The following is a 19,716-nucleotide window of genomic DNA, read 5'->3' as shown; positions in this document are numbered from 1 at the left end:
ATTTGGGGTTTTCTTGGCAAAAATACCGGAATGGTTTGCCATTTCCTTCTCCAGTTCATTTTACAGATGAGGAAACTGAGGCAAACAAGGTTAAGTGAGTTACCCAGGGCCACACTAGTGTCTGAGGCTAGATTTGAACTCAAGAAGATGAGTCTTTCTGACACCAAACCTGGCACTTTATCCACTTGTGCCATCTAGCTGCCCATGGAGTTTCTAGTGTATTCATATCACTCTAACTAAATAGACTTTATAGACAGATAATTTATTAAGTGCTCACTATGTGCCAGGCCCATGTTAAGTACTGGGGATGTAAATATAGGCAACCAAGATAGTCCCTGCCTTCAAGGAACTTACAATCTAATGGGGGAAGACAATAATAAGAATAATGGCAAATAATTATATAGTGCTTACTACATGCTAGGCACTGTGCCAAGTCTTTTACAATTATTATCTCACTTGAACCTCACATCAACCCTGGGAGGTAGATGCTCTTATTATCCCCATTTTACAGATTAGAAAACAAAGGCAAACAGAGATTAAGTGACTTGTCCAATGTCATACAGCTAGTGTCTATGGTTAGATTTGAACTCAGGTCTTCCTGACTCCAGGCACATTGTTTTTTCTACTGAACCATGTAGCTGCCGCAGAGGGAACATTATAGGTTCATAAAAAAATCATAGATTGACAGCTGAAAGGAACCTTAGAAGACATCTAGTCCAATTCTCTTATTTTGAAAATGAGGAAAAGAGATTAAGTGATTTATCCAAAGTCAACAGAGGTAGTAACCTATCAAACTGAGACTTGAAACCAGGGCCTCTGACTCAGCTTCTCACATTACTTCACCTTGACCTAAGGTTTACTTGGAAAGGTTTGTGATTTCATTAGTGCAGAGAGGCAGGACAGAATAGTGGATATACAGTTGACCTCAGAGTCCAAAACTCCCAACATCATGCAAAGTCCAGATCTGGCCTTTGATACATACTATCTGTGTAACTGTGGGCAAAGCATGTAATCTCTTCAATGACCCAGGAAACTCCCTAAGATTATAAACTGCTCAGCAAGTATAGCTCTGTTTTGGTAGAAGGAATTTCCTTACTGGGAGTTCCTTCTATCAATGAAATGACAGATCTGATCCTGCTTCCCCTTTTACTAAGACAAAGCACAACCCTTCACTAATATAGATCACAATCCTGTAAACCCCAAGGGACAGTCTTCATGAGTTGCTGTGCTCAAAAATAAACAAACAAACAAACAAACAAATAAACAATGAGCCCTGGCAGCCAACCTTCAGCCTTCAGAATTTAGGTAGTCTGGTCCTAGGCTGACATATAGAGTCTGTGGCCACATCCATACGTGGAAACTTTTGCCTAGATTTTGTAGTTTCTGAAAACCCAGGGCTACCTCTTATTGGAACAGAGTTTTAGTGTAGGGCACTTCTGTTATAAAACTGAAAATAAAGGAAATAGAAGAAAGAAACAGGAAGAGAAGAGGAAAATCTTTCTTCTCTATCTGAGGAAAGGGGCAAGGGTGTATCCTGGTAAATGTTTAACAATCAATTCTGGGAAAAATGTAGCAGGGTAAATTTTTAAGTTTCATCTGTAGGATTAACATTTTCTCCATTACTTTTTAAAGTATAGACTTACAACAAAACAACAAAGCAAGCCCTGATTTGGAACATCTGCCAGATTCCAAGGTGGACATGCTCTCTTTGAAAATTTAACAATCATTGGCTCTCAACAGTAAGAGCTGACTTGGGTAAATCACTGAGAAAAGAAACATGACAAGAAAATGGGCTTTTGAACAAGGTGGTAAAATGGATTTTTAAGAATAATCATAAAAGGGTTTATTAAATCTCTTGGATTCCCTCAAGGAAAAGATGATGCAAATAGTTGTGATAATAGTAAAAATAGCTTAGGGGATAGTAATGAGAGAGTTGAAAACAGACTCAGGGCTTCAAAACTAGTATAAAAAGATACCAGCGTTTATTTAAGTTAGTGTTATTTACTTAGCTGCACTCAAGCAAGGATAAGCAGACACTGGCTATTGAGTGTCTCGTCTGGGAAATCCAAAAATGCTCCTGGACACAGACTTCATGGGGACTTTGTGCATTCATCTCACAAAAATAACTTGCCTAACATTTCTGGAGACAGATACAATCTCGACTTGCAACTCTATCTAGCTCCTTGGCTTTATCAAGTTAACAGCAGAAAGGAAGAAGCTAGCACTCACGTCCATGATAACTCTTCTAGTTCCACAGACACAAGAAAGTGCAACTTCAGAGTTAAAAACAGAATCGCTAATTACATCTAAGAGAAAATGCTACAGTGAACCAATCAGCGAGAGCTTATTTGGAGCCTTAAACATTGTGCTATCCCTGAGACACCAGAGGAACAGAAAGATCACTCCAATAACATCAAAGTGCCATATTTAGTGGGCAAAAGGGAGCTATTGGAGATTTTGGAGCAAGGGAATGACATGATTCTTGCACTACTGTAGGAAAATTAAGCTGGCAACAGTTGATAAATTAGATTAGAGAGGTGAGCCACTGGTGACAGGGCAAACCATTTAGGGGTCTTTTAATAGTGTAGTAACCTATATTAGGGGAAGCCAAGTTAGATAGTCATGGGGGGTGGGTGGGAGGTGGGAAGACTCCCCCCCCCAACTATCCTCACAATGTTCATAATTTTATTTTCCCTGGACACTAACACACACACAAAGAGAAACAGTAGTATACAGTAATAACAAAATAGAAAAAAGTATTTGCTCATTCACTCAATAAATATTTTTTGAGTATGTAATAAGTACATGCTCACATACTAAGTATATATATAGGGAATAGGACAGCACATGATATTCAACCCTTGGCCTCAAATAACTTACAATTAAATAGGTAAGAAGATACGTACGCAAATAACTATACAGCGCAGACTTGAGGCAAATATATGCCATAAAAATAGTACAGTGGAATTCAGAATAGCAGGAGGTCACTTCAGGCTGGGTGGTCAGAGAAAGCTTTATGGAAGAGGTGATATTTGAGCTGGGCTTTGAAAGATGGGTAGGATTTCAATAGGTGGAGATTGGCACTCACAGTGGTAGGCATTCCAGGAGAAGAGAACAGCATGAGAAAAGACCTGGAGACAGAAGGATATGTGGTACATTTGGGGAAGGTGGAGACCAGTTTAGCTGGCACTGTGGGGTTTAAATAGGGGAATAGGCAGCAAAAAGACTGGTAAGATAAACTGAGGTCCAATTATGAGGACTTTAACCCTAGGCTAAAGACTTATTGAATATTTTTGAGCTGGGGAATGACATGATCCTTGTACTTAATTTAGGAAAATTAAGCTGTGGGCAGTGGGCAGGTTACATTAGATGAGCCACTGGTGACAGGGCAAATCATTTAGGAGTTTATTTCAATAGTCCAAGTATAATAACCTAAATTAAAGAGGTGATAAATGGCGTGGGAAAGGAAGTGACTAATGTAAGAGAGACCAAATCAATTAAATTCAGACCAACAAACATGCATTAAGCATCTATTATGTGCTAAGCACTATGCTGGGCACTGGGGATACATAGACTTAAATGAAGAGCTCTGATAACCCTACCCCGCCCCCCATTATGGCCATTGAGGAGAGAAGGGACTGTTTTTAAGCTTTCCTGGCCAAGACAGTCAGGCAGGAAAAATGTCATCTCTAGAGTGATCTATTCCTTTGTGTTCCCCTTACCTGGGGTGCTTACAGAATTTGAAGAGTTGAACACCAATAACCCAATTATTTCTGATGGCATGGAGGACCCCCAAGACTTATTATCTGCCCTGCGTCTATGCACTGCTGTCTCCCAGAGTTATCTTGTTAACCATTTTAACAACCGAAGCACCTCTGAACCTTGCTATCTGTCATTAGCTCTCTTTTATTTGTTGGCTTACCCTCATTAGAGTGTGAGCTCATTTAGAACAAGGACTTGATTGGCTTTTTCTGCTCGTATCCTAGCTCTTACCAATAGTGTTTAGCACAGATTACATGCCTTTTTTATTCATGTATGTATTCGATTTCTTTTTGAGCCATACTGTGTCTATTTGCATGGTATGAATCAGATCCTTTGGTTGCACTACCCTGTATATCACAGGGACCCATTGGAGGAATTTTTACCCAGGAGAGTTTTGCTTCTTACCTCCCAGTCAACTTGTAATCTTTCCCCTCAAATAAAAAGGAAACACCCAAGTATGAGAGTCAGCCTAGTGTGGTGGAGATAGCTGGTTTCTATGCTGGAAGTTAGTAAGACCTCTGAGATATACTACACGTATTATTTGTGTGAACCTAGGAAGGTAATTTAACTTCTGTGTCCTAGGTAATTCTGTGTCTCCGAAGTACACACCATAAATTGCAGGATGAATCTACCTTGATAAAGGCAGTTTCCTCACCGCGAGTTCCCTATATCAATGAAGAAATCAGACATGGACTACCTTCCTCTCCACCCCCATTCAACAAATTCCCTAATTCCAGGCTTTGGGTGGTGTGTGTGTGTGTGTGTGTGTGTGTGTGTGTGTGTGTGTGTGTGTGTGTGCGTGTGTGAGTGAGAGAGAGAGAGAGTAGGCATGACAGTCAGTTTTGCTGTAACGCTTGTTTTGAAATCATGAATTTGTTTCAACTAGATTGATATATTAGGCAACAATCTGACATAACACAAATTTTAAAAACTTTATATTTGTCTATATATTATTTCATCCTCGAGAAACAGGGAGAATACGGAAAACTACCCTAAATGACAATGTCACAAGCTACAACCCTTCTGATGCCTCCTACTTCCACAAGTAACTTGAGATCTTTTCCAAAGTGCTAAATTTATTGCATATCTTCTGGTACAGTAGGAGCTCTAAGCAGAGTAGGACTAATCCTCACCCATACCCGTGGCAGCAGCTCCTGGTCCCTGTGCCCTGGAATTGTGGCCCACTGAGGCCATCCTTTTATCTGTAACTATGGGCTTTGCCAGCCTGGACTCATGGGAACAAGATGCAGGCCAAACAGCCATCAAAGGCAAATGTCGTTTGTTGTAGAATTCACATATTTCTTAACTATTTAACATGAAAAACTATGTTACTGTTTTCATTAGGTTCCTGGTTTTTTTTTTAACGTCACTGACAAAGTTTTTGAATGTTTCACCTCTAACTCCATTTCTTCTCCCCATCCCTTTTTAAAACTTCCCAGTAAGCTTTATCCCATAAGATTTTTATTGCTTGATTTTACATAGCTAATGATTTTTAGGAACTCATATTTCATATTACAGGAGAACTGACAGAGATACTCATTGCCTCCCTCTGGCCCCTAAGTGCTAACAAGTGGATTAAGAAGAATAAGTTACTCTAAGAGGTGAGACAAGGAAAGAGAGCATTCCAGGCATGGGAAGACAGCAGTAGGAGAGACACTGGAATGGAATGGAGCAAGCAGATGCTTTTGACTGGAAAGTAGAATGTGTGACAGCAAGTAATGGAAAGTAAGTGTGGAAAGACAAGGAACAAAGAATTAAGAGAACTGGAGACTTGATTGGATACAAGGCTTGAAAGAGATAAGTAGCCAAAGATAATTCATTTGATAAAATGTTGAGCACTGAAACATTAAATAGGTTCAATGCAGAGAAAATCCAGCATATCTTCTCTAAACAACTGGGAAAAATTAGTTTTTCTGTTCAACGTTGTCTTGTTGATACTGTTTAGTGGGTTGTCTCCTCACTGACATTTGCCCAAAAACCTTTTGAAGACTTTCTTATAACATAAAAAAAAGTTGGGTAGCTCTAAGCTGTTTCTAAGGAAGGCAACTGACCTTTCATATAAAAAGGGACTTTGTATGTCAAAAACATGGGATTGTTTCTCTTTGGAAATGGGTGCATGGCTGAATAAATATCTTGCTGGGGTGAATTACTTTATGTAGATATCCCATTTGTAGCAAAATATTGAGAATGGTTCAGCTGCCTGTTAATTTTATTTTTCCTTAAATAACAGAAATAAATAGCAATATATTGTTCTTGAAATACAAGATGATAAACATTTAACAAGGATCCTACTTACGTTTGTGAAACTCATTTCTTTATCTCATTGAAGGCTTTTAGTTCAAATAATTTCTATAGGACAAAAAGCAATTCTCAAAGCAAATAGGGACTGTTCTGGGCTATTGACCAGCTATATTCTCTTTTCTTTTTGGGAGGCTGGATTTCCCAGTCTTTCCCAGGCTGAAAGTGGAATGATTTCATTGCTGATGTGCACGGAAGCTTTGGCCTGCTCTGTTTTTGGCACAGGTTGGTTTGCCCCGCTTTAGGCAGTCTCTTTGAGGCCCTTTGCTCTTGGATACCATATAAGTGTTTGAACTTTTAACTTTTAGTTATTCTGCAGTTCAGAGGTCCAGAGTTCAAAGGATCAACTAGTCCAGCCTTCCCAGTAGTAGGGATTACAAGAGTGGTCCATTATCCTTGGCTTTCCTTTTTGAAAACAAAAATTTTTATACTGGGGATATTAATAAGCCGGATTTAAAAAAATATTTTTGTACTCACTAGAGTTTGGACCATTTTTATATTGCCGCCATCATCCATCATTTTCCTATTGTCTTCTGTTCCCTCTTTCCTTGAAAAAAAAAGGGAAATATTTGACCAACTTCCTTTTTGGTTAGAAAGAGTAAAAGAGATTCCAGTTCTGTTTTTCCAAAGATATAAAGTCCAGGCATAAATTGCCTGGAGTCAAATTCTCCTGCAGATTGTAAAGATCATTCTCTTAGCCACCAAAATGTCTGCTGGCAAAAGGTAGACAAAATTGAAGCCATTTATTATCCAGGAATTTCTTAGCTAGGAGTTTGATATATCTCCTGGGGGAGAGGCAATGGATGGGGATTTTGAAAGAGTGGAAATCAGGAAGAAGAAAAAGATTGCCTTGAGGATTAGAGGGTCCAGCTAATATTAGAGAACACTTACTTATTGTGTAGATGGTGGGTACTCATGAAATGTTCAGCTGCACACAAGTAGAAGCAGAGAGGACAGAGGGAGTAACTCTGGGCTGAAGTTTAGGGAAGTCTGGGGAGCTATAAGACAAAAATGCAATGGTATGAGTCTAGAGTAAAGGGTGCGTGCATCCTTCATTGCCAAAGAAGACCATGCCATCAGAGAAATAATGACATGACTTGCACTTGTCTTTGTTTTGAGTGAGGGAGGGCTGTGCAGGTCACTAGCCTCACTTCTCCAGAGCCATCTGAATCCAGTGACCAGATAATCCAGTGACCAGGATGACTGGAGATGACCCAGGATGAGGCAATTGGGATTGACTTGCCTAAGGTCACACAGCTAGTGAGTGTCAAGTGTCTGAAGTGAGTTGGAACTCAGGTCCTCCTGACTGCTGTTCTATCCACTATACCACCTAGCTGCCCCAGAGTAAAGGGTAGTAGAGAGCTGAACCAGTAAGAGAGGCAGGTTGCTGTAGTGGAATGAATGGTGGAATTAGAATCAGAAGATATGGATTCAACTCTTGAGGGGCAATTAACTAGCTTTCTGAACTTGCTTGAATGTCACTTTCCTCAGCTGTTCTTACAACTGGGATGCTGAGCTAGATAACTGGCAAATCTACGATCCTATGAATTATGTGGATAACTGCCTCCAACCTTCAGTTCAGTTTAGTACAGTGAAGTCTGTTTAATCTGTTTGGTATGTGTTTGCATGTGTGTGACCTCCCCTAACTGCGCATTTCATACTTAATCCACAAATATATTTTCTCAAAGCCTATGTTACTTTTCAGCTTACCAGCAATATTTGCCCCTTTCCGTACCCTTCTACATAGTATGACTTCCCTACCTTCCTCCCTACACCTCCATTTCTTTGCAACTAACTGGTTCCATTTCTAGTCTTGGATTACTTGTCAATATCTGCATGCATGGTAGTAGATATTATGCAGTAAAGCATGGAAGGGATGAAATGGACAATGGAATAAGAAGCCTTTGGAAGAAAAGTCTTGTGGGTGTCTTAGGATCTAAGGTTACTTTTGTTACTTCTTTAATGACTGTCTTCTATTTTTATCTGTCCAAAAAGCTTTAATAAGTCTGAAAAATAATCCACCTTCTACAAGAAGCCTTTCCTAACCCCATTTAATTCTAGTGCTTTCCCCTCTTTTAATTACTTACTATTTATCCTATATATAGCTTGTTTTGCACATTGTCTCCCCCATTAGATTACAAGCTCCTTGGAAGCAGGGCATCCTCAGAGCTTAACACAGCGCATGGCACATAGTAGGCCCTTAATAAATGGTCACTGAATTGAACTTAACCCTCCTTTATATGGCAAAGCTCACGTGGGTGGTCACAGCCCCAGCAGGAAGCCTTGGCCAGAGTGACCAGAGGGTTGGGGCCACGCTCCTGGGGTCCCAGCGCCACCTCCAAGGCTCTCGCCTCCCACCCCTCCAAAATCTTCCCTGGAAACCTCGGCCGGCTTAGCCTCCCAACAAACTTTCTTCGTGAAAGAAGAGGATGGGGGCGGAGAAGAAATTTAAAGGGAATCCCTATTGGTCCGGGCCGCATCCCCTCCCTCCTGGGGGCCGCCGCGGGATTGGCTGGGAGGTGGGGCGGGAACCCCTGAGGCGGGTCCCCCCCCCCCGGCGGGGTCCTCCCCGCCCGCCCCTCCCCCTCCCCAGGTGGCAGGTGGGGCGGGGAAGGAGCGTCTCGCGCGTCCTGCAGCCCGGGAGCCTCCGCGCCCTGGCTCGGGCCGGGGCCGAGCGCCGCAGACCATGAAGAGCCTGAAGTCTCGCCTGAAGAGGCAGGAGGGGCCCGCCCCAGCGCCTGCCAGCGGGGCAGCCCTCCCGGTAAGTGCCGCCCGCACCGCTCCCGCGTCCCGGCCTCCCTCCGCTCTCGCTTCCCTCCCATCCCCGGGGCCAGTCTGCTTCTGAGCCCCCCAGACCGCTCTGCCCTCCCCCCAGCCTCTTCCGGGGACCCCCAGGGCGGACCGCGGGGGACTGACGAGACGAAGGCCCGGGGCGACTCCGGGGAGAATCCGGCTGGGGTCGATCGGGCTGCGATGGCGCCCACCCCCGGCCCTGGCCCGGCGCCCCCTTCCTTGGAGCCACGCGGGGGTCTGGGCTCCGTGGCGGGGGCGAGGTCCGGAGGGGAGGGGGCGGCCGGGCTCGGGGCGCAGCGCTGCGTTAATTCCGGGGGAGCCTGGCTTTCCAGCTTTGCTCCAGGCAGAGTGGCGCGCAGGGGATGGAAACGGAAGCTGGGACGGTGCTGGGAGGTCTGGGGAGAAGCCGTGGGCTCGTGGGGGTCCCAGGACGTTAGTGCGCTGGCGAGAACCGTGATACTTCACTGCAGTGTAGACGGAGGCTCAGAGGGAACCCCGGGGTATCGGGGGGCTCTTCCTGAGACTTGGTAACTTTGACAGTTTAAGGTAATGCAAATGTGATCTAAACTCCAGGATGCAAAAAGAAAAAAAGTCTTGGTCGACCAGAACCCTGGGGAAGATATCATCTCGAAACTAGTTTCATTTATTATTTTCCTAGAATGTTCAAAGCAGGATCTTTCACATCTTCCTGAAAAAATAGATCACCTCCCACGACTTCTAGGGATTATCCAAGTCACTGTGTAATTCCTGACATGGAGGATAGAGTGCTGGACCTGAAGTTAGGAAAATCTGACTTCAGAATCCTGCCTTAGATACTTACTGACCCACATAGTTTTCTCCTCTTTAAAGGAGGGTAAGCATAGCACCCGATTTACAGGTTGTCGAAAGGATCAAATGAGGAGAAATTTTAAGTAAAATTGATTTGCAAATCTTAAAGCACTATTTCCTCTTCTTTTTATATTTTTATTTGGCTTAATAGTTTTTTTTCTAGGATTAGCTTATGTATGAAAGTAAGTTGTATAAGAACCAAGGTCTGCACCCCAGATTTTTAAAACGATAATGCTGATTATGAATGGTATGATCATTTGAAGAGGTGTGCCCCTTATGGCCTTTGAAATCTGACTTCAGCTTGCCTTTCCAGACTTATATATACCAACCTTTCGAGTACTTTTAAACTTCAGTCAAACTAGCCTATTTACTACCTCCTTACAAGACCATCTTTCCCCTCTGTACCTTAGCATCCAACCGCCTGTGCCCCATATCTAGAATGAACTCCTTTTTACCTCTGCCTCAGTTTAAGCAGAATCTCTTACTTTTTCCTGATGGCCTTATGTTACCTTATACTTTATATTATCTTATACTCTACTTAAATTAAATATATTGTTTTCCTCAGTAAAATGGAAACACCTTTAGAACTGGCAGTTTTTCATATTCATCTTTGTATTGCTCTGTTAGTAACCTAACAGTACCTATAACTGAATTGGTACCTAATAAGTGTTTGTTGATTGGATGATTCCAAAAGAACTTTGTTAGAGGCAGCATCGACCTACACTCAGGTCATACCTGGGCAAATCCAGTCTCTACTGTACAGTTGCTGGTCTTCATTGATGGAGGGAAATCTCTCATGAGGTCTTCTCTCTGCCCAATGACATCACAGGTTTGAAACAAAAAAGAAAGAAGAAAATTGTTAAACTATTGAGAAATGATTTCCTTTCCCTTCCCTTCCCTTCTCTTCCTTTCCTTTCATCTCCCTCTCTTTCTTAACTCCTTTCTTTCCTCCCTTTCTCCTTTTTTTCCTCCCTCCCTCCTGGGACTTTTAGTACCTTGCTCAGGGTCATACAGTCTGAATACCTTTGAGTTGGGCCTTTAATTCCATCTTCCTGAATGCAGAGTCTGCCTATCTATGTTATTGTTCTTAAGAACTGGGAAAATGTTACTAGTATCAGAGAAAGTCACAGTGTTACTCTTCTGTAAACATTTTACTTCACTGAATTCCAGGTTACTTAGACCAGAGACAGTTTATCACAAGAAGTTTACACAACATGATAAAACACTCTGCATAATTTCATACTAATTCCTCCAAAAGCCCACAAGATATTTGGGATTTTAAAAAATTATCAATGGGCTGTTTTGCATTTTACAAACTTGCAAGGTCAGGGACAACTTTCTGGACTTTTAAACCTTCCAACTTACTATACTTTTAAGTCTTTCAAAATGAAGGAATTTAAAAAAAAATTATGAACTTGACAAATCAGCTAATCAGTTAATAAGCATTTTTAATTATGTATCTGCACCAGATACTATGCCAAAGAAAGAGAATACAAAGACAAAAGGAAACAGTTCCTACTCTCAAGAGGCTTATTTAAAATTAAGAAAAATTCTGCATTTAACAAAGATTTCAAACTGTGTAGGTAGATAGCTTTTTGAAGGGCTTTTTAATAGATCTACTTATGTAGATCTTACGTAACTGTAAATTCCTTATGTAACTAAATTCCTATGAAAAATGAAGTGATTTAAAGCTTATTATTTAGCACTAATAAAACTAATTAAACTGACTTAATTTATTTTCACATTGATTCTCATGCGTAAAATATGACTTCAGTCACTCCTTCTAAGTGTTCAACATAATTCATTGCCATTATCATTCACATTCTTATGTGATGATAGTTACCCTTTTGGTTTTGGTTTTTCTATTTACTTCATATATATTTTTCCAGATTTCTTTATTACATTAACATACCACGATTTAGAAATCTTAGCATTGCAAATCTTGAAATGGCATATTAATGCTAGGTGTTACACACAGACACAGACACAGAGACACACAGAGACACACAGACACAGACACACACAGATACACAGACACACACCTCTTCCCCCCCCTCCCCCATTCACAGGGCATATTTTCAACAAAGGAGCTATTGGTTCAAAGGGTGTGCTTATGGTTGAACCTTTTATTATCTACTGCTAAATTGTCCCCAAAAGGATTCTGCTGGTTTGCAATTCTGCCACTACTGTTTGTAACTGTTTTTTCACAATCTTAAGATACTGAATTTTGTTGCTTTTAATGATTTTTGATACTTTGCAGGGTGTGGAGCACCAGTATTTTTAGGCAATTTCCTGTTTTCTTTTTCTCTTTATCTCTTCTTTGATCATTTATCCATTATGGGAATTGAATTTTTGAATTATTAATTCCTTGGATATTTTAAGTGTCACTTTTTTCTGTCATATTTGTTGTAAATATTTTTCTAATCTTATTTTTCTTTAAATCCTATTTTTAACATACAGTCATAACATAACAGATATTTATTTTGTTACTGTATTTGTTAAATGAAAAAAAAAAGGACTTCAACAACAAGCATTTACTAAGTGCTTACTATGTGCCAAGCTATGTGCTAAAGCACTTGGGATACTAAAAGAAGCAAAAAGACAGTCCCTTCCCTACAGAGGTCACATTCCTACGGGTGTGGGTGTGAGTGGGTGGAACAACACTTTAAAAGGAAGTTGAAAAGGTTGGGGCAGGAGAGAACCTAGCCCTAGATGTGGTAGAGAATGTCTGGAGAGTCATGAATGGAACATGGAGAGCGATGAAGATGTGGCTGGCCTGGGCATTCTTTCTTAAAATGGAGGTTCTGGGAGGAATAAGCCAATGAGAAGAAGAGATTGTGGGCATGGGCATCTCTGGTGTGTGAGATCCAGGGGTGGAATGAACTTGCAGGCTGAGGAGACTTTTTTGGCATGGTAGAGCAAGTGCAGGGAGTTAGGAGTGGAGCCTAGAAAGGAATGAAGGATTAAAGAATTGCCTTCCATAATTGGGATGGGATATACATTCTTTTATTCCATCCATCTTATAGTTATTTGCATGTTGTTCTGTCATCAACTTGGAATTCAAAGAGGCTATTATGTAAGATTAATCAATTAAATAGTAAACATTTATTAAATCCCTGCTTTGTGACAGGTACTGTCTTAGGTTCTAGGAACAGAAGGGCAAAAATGAGACAGTCCCTTAGTCACTGACCTCAAGATGCTTACATTCTATGAGGGGGGACAACCTGTACATACGTTAGTGTCTGTGTGTGTATACACGTACATATATTTTTATTCTATCTTTTTCAGTCATGTCCAACTTTTCATGAATCCCATTTGGGCTTTTCTTTGCAAACATACTGAAGTGGTTTGTCATTTCCTTCCCTGGCTCATTTTATAGATGAGGAAACTGAGGCAAATGGAGTTAAGTGAGTTGCCCAGGGTCACAGAGCTGCTAAATGTCTGAGGCCAGATTTGTACTCATGAACAGGAGTCTCCCTAACTTCAGGCCTGGCACTCTATCCTCTGTGCCACCTACTTGCATGTTTATTTAACCCATATTTTTACATTCACAATAAAAATTAATTTTTAGGGTCAAGGCACTAGTAGTTTGGGGAAATTGGGAAAAGCATCATGAAAGTATATGAGCCGAGTGAAATTAGGAATTCTTAGATTTGTTTAAATATTTCCCGTCAAGCTGTAAAATTCTGCATAGTAAAGTATTTCAAGCTTAATTCAGTTTTGGAAAGCTTATGATCAGATTGGTTGCAGGCAGATGAATATTTTGGCCATAGCAGCTCTTGAAAAGTTATTGAGTGGTTGTGATCTGTGTTGATGGGGAAAGTCTCATACCACCAAAATCTCAGATTATTAAAGTTCTGAATTAAATATAACAGTAACCCAGTCTCTTGATTTAGGTGGTCCCCCTTCAAGTATTTCTTTTTCCTTTCTTTCTGAAAGTCAACATTGCACAGCTAAGTAAATAGTATGCTAAGTTGTACCCCGGTTTCTTTTGGAGGTCAAACCTGTGCTGCATGAGCCAGTTATTAATATGAAAATCTTGCTAATATTTTGGTACCCTGAAAAATTGTTGGCATCTCCCTTATTCCAAGTAGGAATTCAGAGCTGCTTACTGTGGCATTCTTAGTTACCTTGGAGAAAAATAATTTTAACATTTAGCAGAGATTTAAATCATTTAGAACACAAGGCGATATGTATATTAGGTATGTCTATTACAAATATATGTGACACACACACATAGACACACGTAAACATACATATTTTATTTTGTTTAAGTTTTGAAGAGTGGATTATGTTCCTTCCACAGAGAGGTAATCTACGTACACATGAAAAGTAGATTTCATAGTAACTATGACTTTTATGTAACGTCTTAAATAATTTAAACCACAAATTGTTATGTTTAGTTTCAACTTTTGAAATCCAATGAAGTACTGTTTACTTGCATTAATTAAAGATGTAAATTTTAAATCAAAACTACCTGTTAATTAAAGCTTTAGTCTGCAATATTTCCCTAGGATCTTCTTTCATTGTAGATCCTGTGTTCCTTAACAAAAGTACAGAGTAGAAGATCTCTTTTTTATTCTTAGAACTGTAACTGTTGCATTGCCATGGACCAGCATGTTTAGAATTAGAGTATTTTACTGTGAATTTCTTTGGCAGTTGTGTTCTCAAGGTGAACCTAAGTGATGAGTGGAGATCTTAGTTATTCCTTTTAATAGGAGTGGAGTAATTGATCATTGCATATCTGCAATACCATATATTTAAAAGATTATTTTTAAAAATCAGAATTTTGTGTTTTAGATATTCCTCAGTCTTTGCCTCTCTGATTAAGAAAGAAAAACTATAGACAAACTTTATGGTGTTTAAAAGCTACGGTATTTGAAATCACAAAGATTGCCTGTGGAGTTTGAGTTGAACAATTTTCTTCAATTTGTTTGTTGATTCCTGTCAAAGGTTTAGTCTAAATTTAATGAAGGGATAATAGCTTCTATAGGAAGCAACATTTCCATCTGGATTGGTTGACAAGGTTTATTGTGACAAGTCTCCAGCATGGTTGTATTTTTTTCCTCTTTATTGACTCAGTTTATAATTTTATCTGGTTATATCTAATGTAGAGGCAGTCTGCCTGAGCAGATAGAGGAGTCAGGAAGATTTACATCCAAGATTCATCCTTAACACATACTGGCAAAAGAACTTCTCTGTGCCCTAGCAACTCTATAAGTAACTGAAGAAGCATACATTAAGTATGCTTAAGTGACTTCTAAGTGACAGGTGCAAGAGATACAAATACAGAAGGGAGGCAGTTCTTTAAGCTTTGCAAAGCTTAAAGAGCTTTCTTTCCACTGCAGAAATACAGCTTATTTCTAGATAAGTAGAGGCTAGAGGCAGAAAATATACAAAATAAATAGTACAAAGTTATTGGTGAGGACACTAGTACCTGGGGGAAACAGGAAAGGCCTCTTTAAGAAGGCTGCATTTGAACTGAGTCTTAAAGGGAACTGGGGGAATATGGGAAAATGAGGAAGAGAAAGTTTTCAAGTTTCAGAACAATTGGAAGGATTTTTCCTCAGCATTCACTCTAAGTGAATGTTACACTAAGTCTGTACCCCTTATCCTTTTCCCTACCAACTCTAATACTGGGTTTCAGGTGGGGCAGGGAGTTAGACTCAGGTAGTACTACTTAAGCACCATAACCTTTGGGCTTTGCATCTGTTTTATACGTCCTTTATGTAAACTTTTACTGCTTTGCTCTGGGTGATGCAAGATATAAACCTTTGAATTTCATGGCACTAGATTAGACTGTCTGTATTAACTTGGCCTGGGTGAGAGGTTAAATTGACTTGTAGTGTGTGAATCTGTATAGAAAATGAAAAGCTGAGCAAGAACATGCTTGTATGTTATTTATATGGTTTATATACTTATAATGCACACTTAGATATCATATCTGGGGAATCACAAAGCACTTACAGCTCTTTTATATGGGTTATGAATAGTTTTTATGCCATTTCCAGGCTGAAGTATGGAGATACAGTGGCGTTGAGATTGAATTGATTTAAATAGGTAAGGCAGGTTGATTAATCCATTCTGAGGCCAGACCAGACCCCTCCCTCCCTTCCTGAATATTTTAAAATTTGAATAATTTTATTTTCAATTGGTATAAGCTCAAATGAAGCAGAGTTGAAGAATAGAAATGTGGTTATGTTAGTCAAGCATCATGATGAAGAATGGATTAGGTTATGTTATTATTTTATAGATTTATGGATCTTAAATGAGAAAATGACTGACCATTCCCTTTCCTTTAGGCAGGTAAATGTCAAAAGCCACTTTCTTCTAAAAGAAGAGAGAGAGAAAACCTTTTTTCGTTGCTTATTCCTGATGGTCAAAAAGTTAATTCTTAAGTCTATCCAAATGGACTTGTCCTGAGAGAAAGATTGATGACATTTTAATAATATATCATATTCTAGTGTTGCAGTATAATTAAATTTAAAAAGCAGAGTAATTGGAAGTAGTTTAATAAGAAGTAAATGTGTAGTTAGTATTCAGTATTGGGAAAAATATGAATCACTAGAAAAGATTTTGTTAAATTTGACTTAAAGAAATAACTACTAAATTGCTGTGTGTGTGTGTGTGTGTGTGTGTGTGTGTGTGTGTTTTAATAAGTAATTGTCAGCTGCATGAAGCTACAGTAGCATTTTAAATCCTAAAGAACCGGGTTTTTTTGATGTGGAAAGGAAATAGAAGGAAAAAAATGGCAGTGGCTGAGCCAATATCTGTATGTTTTAATTAGAAATTATTAATTATAAGTTCAGATTTTCTGTTCAGTCCTTACATCAATTTGTGGTACCTTGTGTGAATCATTCAAGGAAGATGGCATTGGTTTGATATGGGAGGAACTTGGTAGATGACATAATTTTTAAACAGTACAGGAAATTTTTCCAATAATATGTAAAGACAAGTTTTAACCATTATTTTTAAAAAAATTGAATTTCAAAATTTTCCCCTCTCTTACCTCCTTCCCTGAGATGGTAGCAATTTGATATAGGTTATGTCTGTGTAATCACATAAAATATATTTCCATATTTAGTCATGTTGTGAATGAACAAACAGATGAAAAGGAAAAAAATGAAAAAATGAAGTGAAAATAGTATGTTTCAATCTGCATTCAGACTATTCTTTAGTGGAGATCACTTTTTATCATGAATCTTTTGGAACTGGCTTTCATCATTGTATTGCTTAAAATAGATAAATCATAGTTTATTATTGTACAAGGTTGCTGTTATGGTGTACCATGTTCTCCTGGTTCTGCTCACCTCAGTTTACATCAGTTCATATAAATATTTCCAGGTTTTTCTGAAAGCATTCTGCTTGTCATTTCTTACAGCACAATAGTATTTGATTACAAACATATACCACAGCTTGTTCAGTCATTCCCCAGCTGATGAGTGTCCTCTTAATTTCCAATTCTTTGCCACAACAAAGAACTGTTATAAACATTTTTGTACATGTGGGTCCTTTCCCCTTTTTTAATGATTTTTTTGCAATACAGACATAGTAGATTGTTGGATCAGAGGATGCATAGTTTGATTGCCCTTGGGCCATAATTCTAGATTGCTCTCCAGAATAGTTGGATCAGTTCACAGCTCCACCAACAGTGCGCTTGTGTCCCAATTTTTCTACATCCCCTCCAACATCCTTCAATTTCCCTTTTCTGTCATATTGACCAATTTGATAGGTTTGAGGTGGTACCTCAGAATTATTTTAATTTGCATTTTCTTGTCAGCAGTGACTTAGAGCATTTTTTAATATGACTAGATAGTTTCAATTTCTTCACCTGAAAACTGCCTGTTCATATCTTTTGACCATTTATCAATTGGGGAATTACTAATATTCTTATAAATTAGCCTCACTTCTCTATATGTGTGAGAAGTGAGGCCTTTATCAGAGACACTTGCTGTAAAAATTGCTTCCTAGCTTTCTGCTTTCCTTTTGATTTTGATTGCATTGTTTTTGTTTGCACAAAATCTTTTTAATTTTATATAATCAAAATTAACCATTTTTTAAATAATGCTCTTTATCTCTTGCTTGTTCATAAATTCTTCCCTTCTCCATAGAACTGACAGATAAATTATTGTATACTCTCCTAATTTGATTATGAATCACTCTTTATGTCTAAATCATGTACCCATTTTGATCTTGTCTTGGTATATGGTGTAAGATTTTGGCCTATACCTAATTTCTACCCTACTGTTTTCCCAGCAGTTTTTGTTAAATAGGAGTTTTTGTCCTAGAAGCTGGGTTCTTTGGATTTATCAGACACTGCTAGATTACTATGTTCTTTTATTACTGTGTTTTGTGTATGTAATCTCTTCCACTGTTCTACCACTCTATTTCTTAGACGGTACTAGAAAGTTTTGATGATTACTGGTTTATAATAAAATTTGAGATCTGGTTTGGCTAGTTCACCTTCCTTCACATTTTTTTCATTAATTCCCTTAATATCCCTATTTTTTTTTTGTTCTTCCATATGAATTTTATTATTTTTTCTGACTATAAAATAATTTTTGGTAGTTTGAGATGACCCTGAATAAGCAAATTAATTTACTTACTTGCATTTAATTTCCTTAATTGCATATTAAAGTAATATGCAAAGTGAAGTGAGCAGAACCAGAACAAAATGGCACACCGTAATAGCAATTTATTTGTCATTTTTATTATATTGGCTTGGCCTATCCATGAGCAATTGATAATTTTCCAGTTGTTTAGATCTGACTTTATTTGTGTGAAATATGTTTTGTAATTGTACTTATATTATTCCTGAGCTTGTTTTGGCAGGTGGACTCCAAAGTATTTTATATTATCTACAGTTATTTTAAATGGAATTTCTCTTTCTCTCTTGCTGCTAGACTTTGTTGGTTATGTATAGAAATATTGATGATTTATGTGAGTTTATTTTTTATCCTGCAACTATGCTAAAGTTGTTATTTCAAATATTTTTTTAGTTGATTCTCTAGCATTCTCTAGCCTACCAGAGTGACAGCTTTATTCCTCATTGCCTATTCCTTCAATTTCTTTTTCTCATTTTATTTCTATAACTAACATTTCTAGTACAATATTGGATAATAGTGGTGATGATGAGCATCCTTGCTTCATTGTTGATCTTTTTGGGAAGGCCTTCTGGGTTATCCATATTACAGATAATGTTTACTGATGGCTTTAGATAGAAACTATCATTTTAAGGGAAGATCCCTTTATTCTGTGCCTTTTAATAGGAATGGGTGCTGTAGTTTGTCAAAATCTTTTTCTGAATCTATTTAGATAATCATATGATTTCTGTTTGTATTGTTATTGCTATGGTATTACTATAGTTATTGATATGATATCAGTTATGCTGATAGTTTCCTAGTATTGAACCAGCCCTGCGTTCCTGGGATAAATCTGACTTGGTGGTAGTGTATTATCCTGGTGATAAATTTGCTCTAATCTTCTTGCTAGTATTTTATTTAACTTTTTTGCATCAATATTCATTAGGAAATTGCCCTGTAGTCTTCTGTCTTTGTTTTACATTCTTCCTGGATTAGGTATCAGCACCATATTTGTATTATACAAGGAATTTAGAAGCACTCCTTCACCTATTTTTCAAGCAGTTTATATAGTATTGGAATTAATTGTTCTTCAAATGGTTTAGTAGAATTCACTTGTGAATCCATGTGGTCCTGGAGATTTTTTCTTAGGGAGTTCATTGATGGCTTGCTCAATTTCTTTTTCTTAGATAGAGTTACTTAAGCATTCTGTTTCCTCTTCTGTTAATCTGAACAATTTATATTGTTGTAAACATTCATCCGTTTCAGTTAGATTGTCAGATGTATTGACATATAATTGAGCAAAATAGTTCCAAATAATTACTTTAATTTTCTCCTCATTGGTGATGATTTATCTTTTCATTGTTGACACTGGAAATTTGATTTCCTTTTTTTTTAAATCTTATTAACCAGTGGTTTATCTAGCCTGTTGCTTTTTTAAAAAATAAAACCAGCT

The 19,716-nt window shown here is 38.5% G+C and overlaps 1 protein-coding gene and 1 long non-coding RNA gene across 8 annotated transcripts in view; one reads left to right on the top strand and one right to left on the bottom strand.

Moving 5' to 3' along the window:
• The window catches only part of LOC140524092 (uncharacterized), a 41,043-nt gene extending 32,546 nt beyond the window's left edge, over positions 1-8,497 (bottom strand). Inside the window, exon 1 of the long non-coding RNA XR_011973565.1 lies at positions 8,315-8,497. This is a non-coding gene — a long non-coding RNA (uncharacterized lncRNA). The remainder of the gene's footprint in view (positions 1-8,314) is intronic.
• Positions 8,498-8,625: 128 nt separating this feature from the next.
• UACA (uveal autoantigen with coiled-coil domains and ankyrin repeats) overlaps positions 8,626-19,716 on the top strand; it is a 99,574-nt gene continuing 88,483 nt past the window's right edge. For 2 of the 7 annotated variants that reach the window (XM_072615447.1, XM_072615423.1), the window contains exon 1: positions 8,626-8,821. In XM_072615447.1, the coding sequence (XP_072471548.1) occupies positions 8,747-8,821 (75 nt within the window). In that variant the 5' untranslated portion in view covers positions 8,626-8,746. The remainder of the gene's footprint in view (positions 8,822-19,716) is intronic. The other 5 variants (XM_072615471.1, XM_072615430.1, XM_072615483.1 and 2 more) reach the window with 3 other exon arrangements.

The sequence above is a fragment of the Notamacropus eugenii genome, chromosome 1, assembly GCF_028372415.1.
Source record: "Notamacropus eugenii isolate mMacEug1 chromosome 1, mMacEug1.pri_v2, whole genome shotgun sequence".
Taxonomy (NCBI): domain Eukaryota; kingdom Metazoa; phylum Chordata; class Mammalia; order Diprotodontia; family Macropodidae; genus Notamacropus; species Notamacropus eugenii.
The sequence above is the reverse complement of the archived record's forward strand: the minus strand, read 5'-3'. Positions and strand labels throughout refer to the sequence as shown.